This window comes from Puccinia triticina, chromosome 14A (assembly GCF_026914185.1).
Source record: "Puccinia triticina chromosome 14A, complete sequence".
Classification (NCBI taxonomy): Eukaryota; Fungi; Basidiomycota; class Pucciniomycetes; order Pucciniales; family Pucciniaceae; genus Puccinia; species Puccinia triticina.
Genome location: NC_070571.1, coordinates 4,534,072 through 4,547,786, shown reverse-complemented (window position 1 = coordinate 4,547,786; position 13,715 = coordinate 4,534,072). Strand labels below are relative to the sequence as shown.

Below are 13,715 nucleotides of genomic sequence, written 5' to 3'. Positions count from 1 at the left end.
CAGTTTGCATTTTTTTCAGTAAGGAGTGATTTTTTTCAATGATTTTCCCAACCTCAAACTTTGAGTATTTTTTTTGGGAAATTTAATTATCCTTGAAGTGATTATTATGATTAATATGCTCCTTGGTTCTGCCAGTACTCGCTGAGTGTTCAAAGAATTGCTTCAGCCACGCGCAGCTCGATGAATTCCAAAAGGCGGAAAGTGTGCTTGATTCTGGGGATTCTAAGTTCAAAATGAAGTCCAAGGCTTGTTGCTGGTGCGTCAAGATCTTCGTTTTGCAGCCATGAATTGGTCTTGCAGCTGGCAACCGTTGCCCGACCTCGAGATGCAACGAATGGGGAATCCCCCAGCAGTTTTCCGGATGGTAGCGTTCGATCCTCTCGACTTGCAGACCGCTTTCGCGAAATATTTGAATTACCTCGGCAGAGTGTGAAGAAGCGACAAACAGCATTAAGACTACCGTGAGAGTAGGTGTTGGTGTGGGGGAAGCGACAAGGGTGGCATCCATAATAACGGTTGGGAATGACGTCTTGGGCGAGCTTCGATCATGTGGCTCGCGATTCAAAAATGTATTGAGCTCCGTTGACACCGTGCCAATGGGCCCCACAAGCAACTTTTGCAAAACACCAGAGAGGGGCTCGGAGACATGCCCGGCTTGCGCCCCTGGCCAGGTAAAGACATTGATGCTCTCAGGTCCTTTTTGAAGGAGCGCCCGCGTTTGGCTTGGGTATTTGATTGATCCTCGAAGGCCGGCAACCATTACACAGTTAGCGGAGACTGTTCCAAGGCATTCGAGGTTCTTTCGGTTTTCGCTTTGGGTACTTTTCTCTGGGGGTGGGTTCATTTTTATTTAGAAGAAATTGAACAGGCAGTTTAGCAATAATAGTTGATAGATAGATAGTAGGAGAGGGGAATAACAGATGAAATACATATCTAGTGATCCCGGTCATTGCGGGTGACCTATGTGGTAAGCTTTGGTCAAGTGTGGGGTTGACTGAGTGCCTACACAAACTTTTGGTCAAAAGCTTGTCAATAGGTCCCAAAATTTGCTGCTCAGATTTTGTTGATTGAAGTTGATATCAAACCCAATGTGTAAGCTGACAGTAAACTCGGCAACCATGCAACTAACGTCCCATAGCAAAAATCAAATTGTAAGACTATGAATGTCGCGGTTGTGATAAATACACATGGCTTCAAAACCAGTACACACTCATAAGGAATGATCACCCAATCTAGGTGCTCATTGTAATCTCCCAATAACTTTGAAATTTGGATTAAGTTATAAACTTTTTAAGTGATACATTTTGCTTCTTTGAGAGGTAACATATATAATATGTTGCTTGCTACACCATCTTAGAACTTTGAACTGGAACACAGAACTGCCTGCACTTGTTAGCACACAGAAAAACAGGACCAGCTCAGCAATCCTGGCATGCAATTCATCTTGATCAAAATACAACATACTGTGAAAAATTTCTTGAAGATCAAAAGTCAGGCGGCATTCTAGGCATCATGCTTTGTCACCTTGACATATTGTCTCTTTGAATGGCAAAATTATTTCTTTTAGTATTCTTATATTTCTTATATTTCAGATACAATTTGCAAACACATCTTAATGGGGTGTTTCATCCTAAGCTGTCAGCCTTCCTTACAAATTTAATGATTCTACAGTCAACAGAATAACAACAGGGAAAAAAGGTGACTTTAAAAATGAGTACTGTCTACTAAATAAGCATAAAATAAAACTACTGGATTTGAGTAAAACACATCTGTGGATGGTACGTTTGAATTACACTAAATATAACACCAGGATTGAAAGTGAGTAATACAATTGTAACTCAAGGCTATTATATGAGTAATTTCTGTATAATATCAATGTTTCAAGCATGGCAACATGCACATGTTGCCTCCCTTTTTGGGGTGGTGTCTATGTCCTGGGAAGGGAAATGGAAATTGTTGGTCACCTCGTTGACTGGGACATCAGTGCCAAAATGCCCGTAATCTTAGTCAGTCTATCTTCTATATTTGACTCATCATTATACTCATTATTTTATCTTCATAGGTTGGCGGCGTGAGTGTGACTAGTGGTCACAAAAATCCTCGGTCTGGGGCAAAGACTGGTCCCACATCTTTGACCCCATCTGGTCAAAAACGAAAATTGTAAGTTTTCTTTAACTTTTCACACCTCTCCATAACTTCACACGTGATTAACACACACATTTCTTTAAGGTTCACCTTCAAGAAAGGTGAAGGCTTGCCTCCGACCCCGACACCAACTCCATCGGGCTCCGGGAACAGCCTCAACTCTACCCCAACACGAAAGGGCAAAGAAAAAGAGGTTGAGATAGAAGATGAGATCAGTTGGGCCAAAGAGCCTGAAGTCGAAGACGACAAAGACGACGATGATGCAGAAGCAGAATCTTCGCAGAAACGCAAGAGTCCAGGCCGTCCACGGAGGCAAATTTTGAGCGATGCTTCCAAGAGGTTAAAGCGCTTTTGAAGTTATTCCGGTTGTCAGTCATCTTATTCTTCCAAGTTTAATTGGTATTTCTTTTCCGAACCACTTCCTTCTATCAAATCCAAAAAAACCAAAAAAAAACCTTCACAATTTCATTCAACCTTTGTTTTTCTTTCAACTAAGCCTCAGTTCCAACAATAAAAAATCTTTGTCCTTTCTTCTTTTGTTGACCTTTGCAATGCCCAAAATAATATGTCATGTTTGTTTGTTTGACAAAACTTGTGTCCAAAGACACCACACCTAACAGATCAAAGGATATTGTCCATACTTCTTTGCTGAGTTCAAAGTTAAATAAGCGCCGCCAAATTAAGAGATTACTCTATTCTCCGCGGAATGTTAGGCATAAAACGTCGACGCACAGGCAACATCAATTTTGCCGCGACCAATCCCATCTGACTTGGTGATAAGTCTTTCACTTTCAACTATTCAACTCTTGCCCGATTAATCCATCTCACTTCGTTCAAAGGACCTAATCTTGAGGTATTATTCTATTACACAACCTACCAGTTCTTCATAAAATGATTCCTTGAATTGACTGTTTAATTCTAATATCACTGTCAAAGCGGTGGCAATTTGTCAAAGCGGTGGTAATTTTGTCAAAGCGGTGGTAATTTATTTGGCTACTTCCAACGTTACACCGCACAGTCTAAACCCCAGCTTTGAGCTCTTGAAGACCAGGACGACTGAGCATCAAGCCCAGGACAGTCGATTTAGATAGCGCCAAAAAAAGAAAACCTCTAAGTCAACATCGCACCTTATAATTACCTCTATCTTCTTGCGACGCTTCAGATTGACTTACTCAACCTGGCAAATCATTTGATATCAACATTTCAACCTTTTCTTTCATAAATAATCAACAATCACGGGACAAACCCCAAAGCTCTATCAATTGCCGGCAGTATCCTCCCATCGGCGTCTATATCAAATACCTCAGGGAGTTCGCAAAAGATTGTCAAGGTCTTCATCCCTCTCCTTCGTCAGTATTCCTGCTAACCAGTACCAAAACTTTCACACAGAGAAGCTGATTCGCATCTACCCCAAGCCTTGCACTCAGATTCATCTCGACATTACTCTATTTATTGTTCTCCTTAGTCATGACCTTCAAGTTCAAGGCAATCACACGCGAGTGTGACAACAACGAGAATGATATACTAAACCAAGTTCTTTTTACTATCCCGCATCGTCTCGGGGGATTTATTGTTGTTTGTACGGGGTGCGGCGCCCTCCATTTCAACAAAGAATCAACAAAGCTTGACCGACTCAAGGAAGAAAAGGAATTTTCGATGTGCTGTCAAAAGAATCAAGTTTATTTGCCTATGATGGACCCAGACGCACCTGAACCACCAGATCTTCTGCTTGATTTGTTTTCTGGTTCTGATCAAAGTGAGTCTTCCAACATCCAATTTCTTCAACGTTGATACTAACATTTTCCTTTTTGCTCTCATTCAGGGGCGGTAAACTTTCAATCATTAATTCGCCTTTACAATAACTCCCTCAGTTTTACGTCCCTTGGTGCAAACATAGACTTGTCAGTTCGCGGTCAAAAGGGCATCGACGTGTTCCGTATCTCAGGAGGATTGAGTCATTTAGTGCCTAGCGTGGAACCATTGAACAAGAACGACCCCGGATGGGCGCAAATCTATGTAGTTGGCAACGGCGGCGAAGAAGAAACCCGTTTACGAATTACAAAAGCGTCTGGCAAACAGGATCCTATTGGATCAAAGTTTAAAATGTGGGAAGATATTGTTTCAGATCTAATGACGTTAATGTATAAGCATAACCCTTATGCACAATTATACAAAAACGCTCGAGCAACTCTCAAGGATTCCCCCTCAAAGACCCTTGCTTTAACAACTATCCACAAACCAGGTGCGGACCCAAAACGGTATAATCTTCCGAAACCTGAAGAAGTTGGCATCGTGGTCAACGGCGGTGGCACAATTAATAAGGCCCGTCACATTCAACTAAGGCGAAAGGATGGGAGGCTTGAACATATCTCGGATCTCCATTCTTCATATTTCCCTCTCCGGTATCCCATTTTCTTCCCCTATGGTTCCCAGCAGTGGGATAATGTTTATAAGTGTTCGAAATCACAATGTGAGTCCCGTGACTTTTCATTTTAATTGACTTTCGTTGATAATCGACCTTCTTCAGCAACCAATCGCGCAGTCAAATCTCTCAAGTGGTTCGCGTTTTTGCTTTTCAAGAGGAAGGATTGTTATTGCATAATTTTGCACGGAAGAACTTTATTTCAAGAATTCGTGGTTGATATGTATGTATGTGTTGAAGGGTCTCGCCTCAACTTCATTCGGAATCATCAACTAGCACTCAAGACCAGTCAGTACAAGTCTCTCATGGCATCAATTGAAAATTCGGTGACTCCAACTGGCAGAAAAGTCATCCTACCATCAACATTCATTGGCAGTCCTAGAGCGATGGGACAACTTTATCAGGATTCAATGGCGATTGTGAGGAAACACGGCCCCCCCTCACTTTTTATTACAATGACTGCTAATCCAAAATGGAAGGATATAACGGACGAAATCGGTCTCTCTGCATCGTCTGCTGATCATCCTGTATTTGTTGATCGAGTATTCAAACTGAAGGTTGACGCTCTGCTCAAAGAGATCGTGGACTTCGGCCGCTTAGGGAAAGTCATATCTCATGTTTTGGTCATTGAGTTTCAGAAGCGAGGACTACCTCACTTACATCTCATGGTGACACTCGAAGAAGACAATAGGCCGGACACCCCCAAGAAGATAGACTTTCTTGTCTGCGCAGAAGTTCCCAATCCTAAAAAAGAGCCTGAGCTTTACGACATTGTCTCACGGCTAATGATCCATGGGCCTTGTACTGGGCGAGCATGCTGGTCTAAGGACGGCTGTAGCGCGGGTTATCCCAAACCCTTCACTCCTAGGACGGTCACCATTAGCGGTGCTTATCCCGTCTATCGCCGGCGGATCTCAAATCACATTGTAGTCAAGAATAAGACGACCTTCGATAGCTCCCATGTTGTTCCTTACAACAAATACCTTTCTCTCAAATTTGACTGTCATATTAATGTGGAAATCCCCGTTGATAGCACAGCAGTAAAATATCTTTATAAGTATATCACGAAAGGTCATGACCGCTCTTCAATTGAGATTAAAGACGGGGACGAAACGAAGGCTTTTCTTGATACACGCTTCATAAGTGCCCCTGAAGGTTTGTCGTTTAGTTTTGTTACAGGTTTTCATACTCATGTGCTATATGTTTGGCCTTTTTTTAAATGTTCGACATATTGATGTCCTAAATGTTTGACCTCTTTTAGCTGCTTGGAGACTTTTGAAATTCCCCCTATCAAGGCGCTGGCCCCCCGTGACTTGATTGTCCATCCACGATAAAGATGAACAATTGATCTACTTCAAGGATAGTGGGGAGGTCAGCGAGAAACTCAAATTCCAGGCGCCAGATCAAACCAATCTTTTGGCCTTCTTCGAACTCAATGCTCAAGACGCAGTAGGCGCGCAAGGAAGACCCGCACGTTCTTTGTATTACGAGGAAATTCCTGAGTATTTTACTTGGTGCAGGAAAGACAAGAAATGGACACCACGAAAAAATAAGACCGTTTCCGTCGGAAGGATTTTTAGTGTTTCATATCTCGCGGGCGAGAAATTTTACCTTTGGACGTTGCTTTCCCATCGCAAAGGACCTACCTCACATGATGACTTGAGAACTGTCAATGGCCAATTATGTGCTTCATATCAAGACGCATGCAATATTCTTGGCCTGTTAGTTAACGATTACCTCTATGATAAAGCCCTCGAAGAAGCTTCATCATTTCGCACCGGGTATCAACTCCGACATTTTTTTTGCTTGATGCTTGTCAATTCGCCCCCTTCAAACCCAACCGTTCTATTTGATAAACACTGGGACTCAATGACCAATGACTTGTTACGTTTAAATCGAAGGGATCGTAATGGTATTCCCTTGAGCCGCGCCCGTCGACGGGTCTTCGGACTGTTCAAGCTCGAATGTATCTTGGAAAAGATGAACACTACGTTACAGCGTTGTGGTATTCTCATCTCATCATCCAACAAGCGTAGAATGCACCAATTCCAAGAAGTTCCTGGACAGCTGGAATCCTTGGCAACTGTTGTTGTTCGATTGGAAAATGCAATCTCCCATTTTAATGGAGAGCAAGCTGCGTTTTTTCGACACGTCAAAGACGCTTTAAAGAAGAAGCTTCCTCGAATGTTTTACCTCGACGGTCCCGGAGGAACGGGAAAAACCTTTTTACTCAACTCTCTCCTCGATTTATCCAGGTCAATGTCGAAAATTTCTGTGGCCGCGGCGTCTTCGGGAGTTGCGGCGCTTTTGCTCAAAGGGGGTCAGACATCCCATTCGGCATTCAAAATTCCAGTTGACCTCAAGCCCGAAATCGAGTGCAACTTCGAACCTGACCAAAAAATTGGAAAACATCTTGCAAGTGTAGATCTGATTGTTTGGGACGAAATCGTGACAATCCATAAGGACGCAATTGAAGCAGTCGACCGGTCATTGCAAAGGTGTTGCGCATCAGATCTCCCTTTCGGTGGGAAGGTTGTCATATTCTCTGGGGACTTTAGGCAGATATTGCCGGTCGTCAAATTCGATGAGTTCCCGCCATCGTGGGAAGCAACTCTAAAATCGTCACCTTTATGGAAACCAACTCGCAAATTCAAACTTACCCAAAACATGAGGATTCAACTCGGCGAAAATGGTTCGCAAAAAGCTAGCCAAAATGCACAATTTGCCTCTTCACTCTTGCGACTGGGGGAGGGTTTTGGACAGCCAGAAGAGTTTCACATTGTTAACATACCGGAAGTAAACATAACAGTTGCTCCCAATGAGCGCGAAGGCAATAGACAACTCATTGACTTCGTCTATGGTGAAATATCTTCAAGGCCTTACTCAAGCATCAACGACAACGTATCCTATCTTGCTGAACGTTGTATCCTAGCCCCGTTGAATATCGATGTGCGCAAACTTAACAAAGAAGTCGCAACTTGGTTGAAGGGCCCATTTGTGAGAGCTACGTCAATTGACTCCCCCAATCCCGACGGTCTCAATAGTTTACCGGAAGAAGTGCTTAATAAAATCAGTGTACCAAATTTTCCTGAACACATTCTCAATCTTAAGGTCGGCATGCCCGTTCTCGTGATGCGAAATCTCGATATTTCCTCCGGCATATGCAATGGTACACGATTGATCTTGACCCGCATAGGAACTGGTTCAATTGAAGGAATATTAATGTCGGGGCCTTTCAAGGGGGGCAAAGTTATGCTCCCCAAGATAAAGCTTCACCATCAGGGGAGCCAAAAGTCAGGGCTCAGTTTTTTTCGACACCAATTCCCTGTTAGGCCGGCATATGCGATGTCTATCAACAAGTCTCAAGGTCAAACTTTACAGCGGGTAGGAGTAATGCTTAAAAACTTGTGTTTTGCCCATGGTCAACTTTATGTCGCCCTCTCCCGGGTAACGCAGAAGGATAACTTGATGGTTTGTAAGTTTGACCAAAAAGATGGTCTTGTAAACGTTGTTCACAAGTCAATATTTGGTGAGTCCTCTTAAATTTTTCATTTACTTTAAAGCCGTTCAACTTATTTGATCTTCCGCCCGCATTCTCTTACGGGCTGTTTGTCTCAGTTTAATCTTTTTTTCTTCTTTGATCGCACATTTTCCCTTTACTCGTATCTATCTTATTATTTCCAAGTTTCCTTGTAATAAATCCTACTCCAACAGCACTTTTCGTCATCTTCATGTAATTTCGTTTATTACCAATTTGTGATTTCCACTTCTATAAAATCAATTGACCCTCATTTCCTACTGGAAAGAACAATTCAGAATAAAGCACCAATTAGACCCTGAATTTCACACAACTCAAGTTCTAAACAAGGGTCTCCTTTTGCCAGAGACACCTCATTTCTCCGAAAAGTTTCATCCCGCATTCCTGATTTAAAACCGCCCTTATAGGATATTTGGTAAAAAAACCAACGCGCTTCTAATTCAGCTTTCTGTTCTGCATTTTACGTTTTTGAGGACAATGGAATGGAACACTTTAGACCTTGTATCCCATCAAGCAGGCCTTGTTGCAGATGCTGATTCCATGACTTTCTCAGGAAGATTCAAGGTTTTATCAGCAGTAAGCTTTAACATTTGTTAGACGTATTTTCCTTACTAATTCTATATTCAGTTTTGGATGGACTATGTAGACCCGTGTTTCAAAGATATGAGTATTGGGGAAAATTTCGCCTGGACTTCTGGCGTCTTTCATTCAGCACAGGGCCTCGGATAATGTTGACAACAGCCAAACCGCCACATAAAACACTCATCTTTGGAAACAAGTACAAGTGCGAAGGCAATTTTCTCGGTCTTGGCGAAGATAAAATCCCTATTCTTGAGACTCTTCCTTCAAGCATTCAGGAAACAACATTTAAAGGCAAGTATGTCTCGAGGCGGGGAGTACGCATAAACGGCATTGGCAGGATTCTCAAATATCAAATCTTCAAACCTATCCTTGGACGCTCCAAAAAAGCTGTCAAGCTGACTGTTTTCCATAATGGAGAAGTCAGTCAGCTGGAAATTTCAATTATAACCTTTCAAAAAATATTGACTAATCATATCTGCATCAACTTCCACTGTGACTTGATCCTTAGCAATTTGATAGGCATCAATGTTTTGTTGATTACATCATCAGTCCTACCAGTTTTGATTCCTACTTTCTCAACCACCTCTCCTACGGGAACAGGGTTGATTTATCCGGGCGACTGCAAGGTGTTGATATCAAAAATTGCTGTATAATTGTTGAGGTAAGGCATTCTCATTTTCAAATACTTCAAAATTTGCTGACTTGAGCTTCCAGGTTGACCTAGGGCGCATCGAGAGACAACAATAAATGAATGTTCATCGCCATTGAATTTCTAATGTCATGTGTTTTGTCACGTTCAAAAAGCTATTTTTGTAAACATTCCTTCCAACAAAAAGAAAGCGGTCTCTATCAACATTAAACTTGATAGTAAACTTCATAATTTTGGGTTGAAGCCCCCCTCAATGACTGGGAGGGTCTTCGCGACCGTTTCTCCTACTCCGCGTTTGTGCGTCAAACAAGGATTTCCTCATCCTGCAGAGGTAGATGGATACGGAGTTTGCATCGCGATTTTCGCCCCTTCGTATCGCTTGATGTCTCCCTAAAGCCACCGCTCGTGGTTTCTCCTTGTTCCTGATGCAGTCAGACCCTTTGCTGTATGGTTGGCAGTTGTCAGGTATCATATTTCACGGGTTCACACATGACAAAGGAGAGCCCCTACCAAAACTTTAATCCCCATTAATATGCCATTGCGATTCCATAGATAACTCATTCTTTCCGTTTATCGCCCAAACTATATTCTCAAAGATCCCACCGAGTGAACACTTGCAATAATCAAAAGACCAACGATGGATGACCAACAAAACACTGACGGCCAAACAATTTGCGAAGCTTTGTCTGAAGCGATTGGATCGGCGGATAACATATTCTTCAGGGGGAAATTCAAGGCTAACGCGTTGGTGAGTAACTCGTCTTTGCCCTCAATTGTTTCATTATTAATTCTCCTTGTTGCAGTTCATACAAGAGCGCGACAACGAAGAGGAACCTACAAGAAATGCCGTCCGATCAGCAATCAGTGTTAAGAATGTTCCGTCCTCAAAAAGCTCAAAGATTAGTGTCACCTTAGCTCCAAAGGGGTCTCCGCTTCAATTACTCAACAACAGGGAATTCTACAACCTCTGCGGGGAGGTTGTTGTCACCGACTTCCAAGGAAATTATGAATTCAGGTATTCATCAGGCGCAATCAAGCATATCCGCTACACAAGGGCTGCCAGTCTTCCTTCAACTGTTTCCATAATTGGAGTGGGAACAATACGGCGTCTTCGCCTTCTTCCAAGCTCAAGGAATAAGGAAACTGGCAGGACTGATTGGGATTACATCGAGCTTCTCGTCGGCCATAAATCTGATGTAGGTTCTACCTTACTGGAATCACACAATGTCCTTTACTTATTTGATTTCTCCAGCAACTGCAATCTGGAGAGTTCTATATCAAATACTTTGTTGACAGCACCCGCATTCACATCAACGATGCCGTTCGTTTGGATCCTGGGGCTAGGGTTCAACTCTCTGGAGAGTTTTGTGGCTACAACACGCGGCGTGGTATTATAATTATCAATGTGAGTTCCAAATTATACCATATCTGTCACACTAAATCGCTTACGAAAAAAAGTATTAGGTTACCTCTGGAGTCGTTGGAGGATGCCCAACTTACATGAATGGTCCAAAACGCCACTTCTTGTCAGTTTGCAAAAACCTTGAAGAGTAATCAGATTTGATTTTTCTCATCTTCAATGTTTGATTTGTCAATGTTTCTGGTCAATTCATGTGAAAAATCATGGTCCTTAATCATTGCTTGTTGTTGATAATAATCACTCATGAATTTCTTTGCCACTTTACATTTTCCGTATCACTTTGCAATGTTGTCTCTTGCTTTTACTCAGCTTTTACTGAATGCTCCATTAATAGTATGTGTGTTTCTCAGGCGAAAAAATACGAGTTTACAAAAGACCCGTCTTTTCCTTTATCCCCGCTATTCTTGTAAATCTCAGGTTCTCCTAAGTGGCAGGTTCAAGCAAGAGTAAACTTTACACTCCTGCCAAAGGTTGTGAGAACTGAGCAAGAGCGGTGAGATTCAGGATCTTGTCTTATGATATAAAACTTCCGTTTGCAAAATCAAATGCATAAGTGATTAGCATAAGAGCCACTCATCCAAGTTTGGTAATGATGGAAACATTTATTGTATCGTACAAGACATCCCGATCTCATCAAAGATTCTTTTTTAATTTCAAAACTGGGGAATGTTGTTGGGGTAGACCTAGAGACTTCAATATGTCTCCATGTAACAACCTCATACCCGACTTAAAATAGAGCAATTATCGCCTTGTTGGGTGCTTCACATTATCCCTTCTGTGGCGATTCATCCAGGATCCTGCCGCAAATTGGTTACCTCAGTGAAGGTTGCCAGGGTACAAGGAGGAGAACATCACCCTTGAGTGAAAGCTTTTGGCAGGGGGAAGGGTTCACATGGGCGTGGCAAATGCGACCTTCTTTGTGTTAACATAGATACCGTACGAATCTCATGTCACAATAAAACGATGCCACAATTATTTAGCAGAACTTTCCCCAGTTCTCTAATTAAAATGGAAGGTTCCATTATCGGCTTCAAGCGGTTGGCAAATCACTCCTGGTTTGATTTCAGTGGAGTATTTGCTATATCACATACAGTAAGAGCTCCTGACCTTGAATAACAATCTTTACTCATCATTTTCATCTAATCTAACTTCTCATTTAATCAGACGGTCGAGAATTACAAACAATCTGCTGCGATTCAAACGCTCATGACACAAGTTAAATACAATGTTACTGGTGGTTTGACTGGGCTGGACGACCATGCTTGTGCTCTTCTGATTTATAACACGAAGCTTTCCAACAAGTTAGCGTATGGGAAACTTTACGCGCTCAAGGGATTTCTTGTCGGCGCAAAAAGACACGAAATGCCTTTTTTTATGTGTGACATCGATGGAAAACATGAGGTACCCGAAAACTATCCAAAACAAGACATTCAAATTAGGTCCCTTGGTCGTGTCGACAAACCTCTCAGTGATCTTGATAATCAACAACATGAAAGCACCATATCTGTTGTTGTTCGCCATGACGGTGTCAATGAAGATGTTAGTTTTCCCCTTGCATAGCTTTACCAGAAACTGACATTACCACTAAACAGGACGAAGAAGATCAAAGCATTTTAGTTGAATACGTCGTCCCTTGGAATAATTCTGCTAAAACGTTTTCCAAGGCTTTTACGGTTGGCAGACAAGTTTTGTTCTGTGGGACGTTAGGAGGGTGGAGTCGAAGGCTTGACATGATGAGCGTCAAGGTGAGCTGAGAAATATGATTTAAATGTTAGTGTAAAACACATTCCTGACTTCTCCTCAGGTGACTAGCTGGTATCTTCACGACGGACAAGTCGGGAAATAGATTGAATAGGTTGTAGGGATCATCAACGTTAAGCTCTCAAGGGGGATTCAACAGACTCCCGGTTGTTTAGGGATTTGCGCAAATGTTTGAATTTAACTCAAAATTGACCTGCTCAATTGGTCGAGATACAATGTTCCAGCGCTTGGCAGTAGGATAGTGACTCACTCTAATGATTAGGATACTGCGGGCGCCATTAGCTTCATAGCGTTCAAATTGCCTGTTTGAAAGACACACTCATGTTTCCCTGAGATGATAAACATAATAATGTCATGTGAATCTGCTTTTTCCTCCTCCTCAATTTCATCATTTTTTCAATTCATCTTTTAATCTTACCTGCTATATTGGAAACTTCAACTTTACTCCTTCCAAAATTCTCGGGTAAAGCAGCCAACAGACACTTCAATTAGAGTTTGAATTCAACTTGAAATTTATCCACGGTCTGCGACAAGCGGCGGCGAAGCCGCCTTGAAAGTCTAGTCAGGATAAATACACAGAGAGATAAGATTATCTCTCTCTGTATGTACAAATATGTAATCAGTGTGAAATAAGGTTTAATTACATATTCAAAAGAATGTGAAATATGTAATAAGTACATAATAATAGTACATAGGAAGAAAAGGTACATAATTAATGTAATGACAGGGAATTGAACTCTTGAATTCATGTACAAGAGTCAATTATTAAAGAAGTCTTTAACCATTAGGTTATAAGACATGTACTAAACATTGTAGTTACATGGACTTAGTGTCTCAGTGTCTGACAACCAGCTTCTATACCGCGAGAGGTGGTTCAGTTATTCCGCCCCAGCCCGCATCTTCAAACTGGCGGCTACAATCCACCCCTTTATCCGCAAATGCCGCAAGAATTCACAGGCCGCAACCCCCCTCCTCCTCAAAACAACTGGAGAGGATCAGGGAGGAACTGGAGACGCCCTCAGGACAACACTCAGAGAGTTCTAGAAATAGGAGAATACCTGATGAGAGCCACACGAGGAGTGAGGAGAGGCTATGGACAAGGGAGAGCCAGAGGGAGAGGCCCTTATTAGATGAATCTTTACCTAAAAGCTCTTTAAGTGGTGATTCCCCATTAGGCCTCAGTTTAGATATTGACAAT

The 13,715-nt window shown here is 42.1% G+C and overlaps 2 protein-coding genes across 2 annotated transcripts; both read left to right on the top strand.

Annotated features, from left to right (window-relative positions):
* Positions 1-1,991: 1,991 nt before the first annotated feature.
* On the top strand, positions 1,992-2,500 carry PtA15_14A406 (uncharacterized protein; the record flags this gene model as incomplete). The annotated part of the gene is made up of 3 exons (XM_053163119.1): positions 1,992-2,006; positions 2,063-2,160; positions 2,230-2,500. The coding sequence occupies 3 exons, from the start codon at positions 1,992-1,994 to the stop codon at positions 2,498-2,500; spliced, it is 384 nt and encodes a 127-aa protein (XP_053027077.1).
* Positions 2,501-11,764: 9,264 nt separating this feature from the next.
* On the top strand, positions 11,765-12,602 carry PtA15_14A405 (uncharacterized protein; the record flags this gene model as incomplete). The annotated part of the gene is made up of 4 exons (XM_053163118.1): positions 11,765-11,848; positions 11,921-12,295; positions 12,349-12,501; positions 12,561-12,602. The coding sequence occupies 4 exons, from the start codon at positions 11,765-11,767 to the stop codon at positions 12,600-12,602; spliced, it is 654 nt and encodes a 217-aa protein (XP_053027076.1).
* Between the last annotated feature and the right edge of the window lie 1,113 nt (positions 12,603-13,715).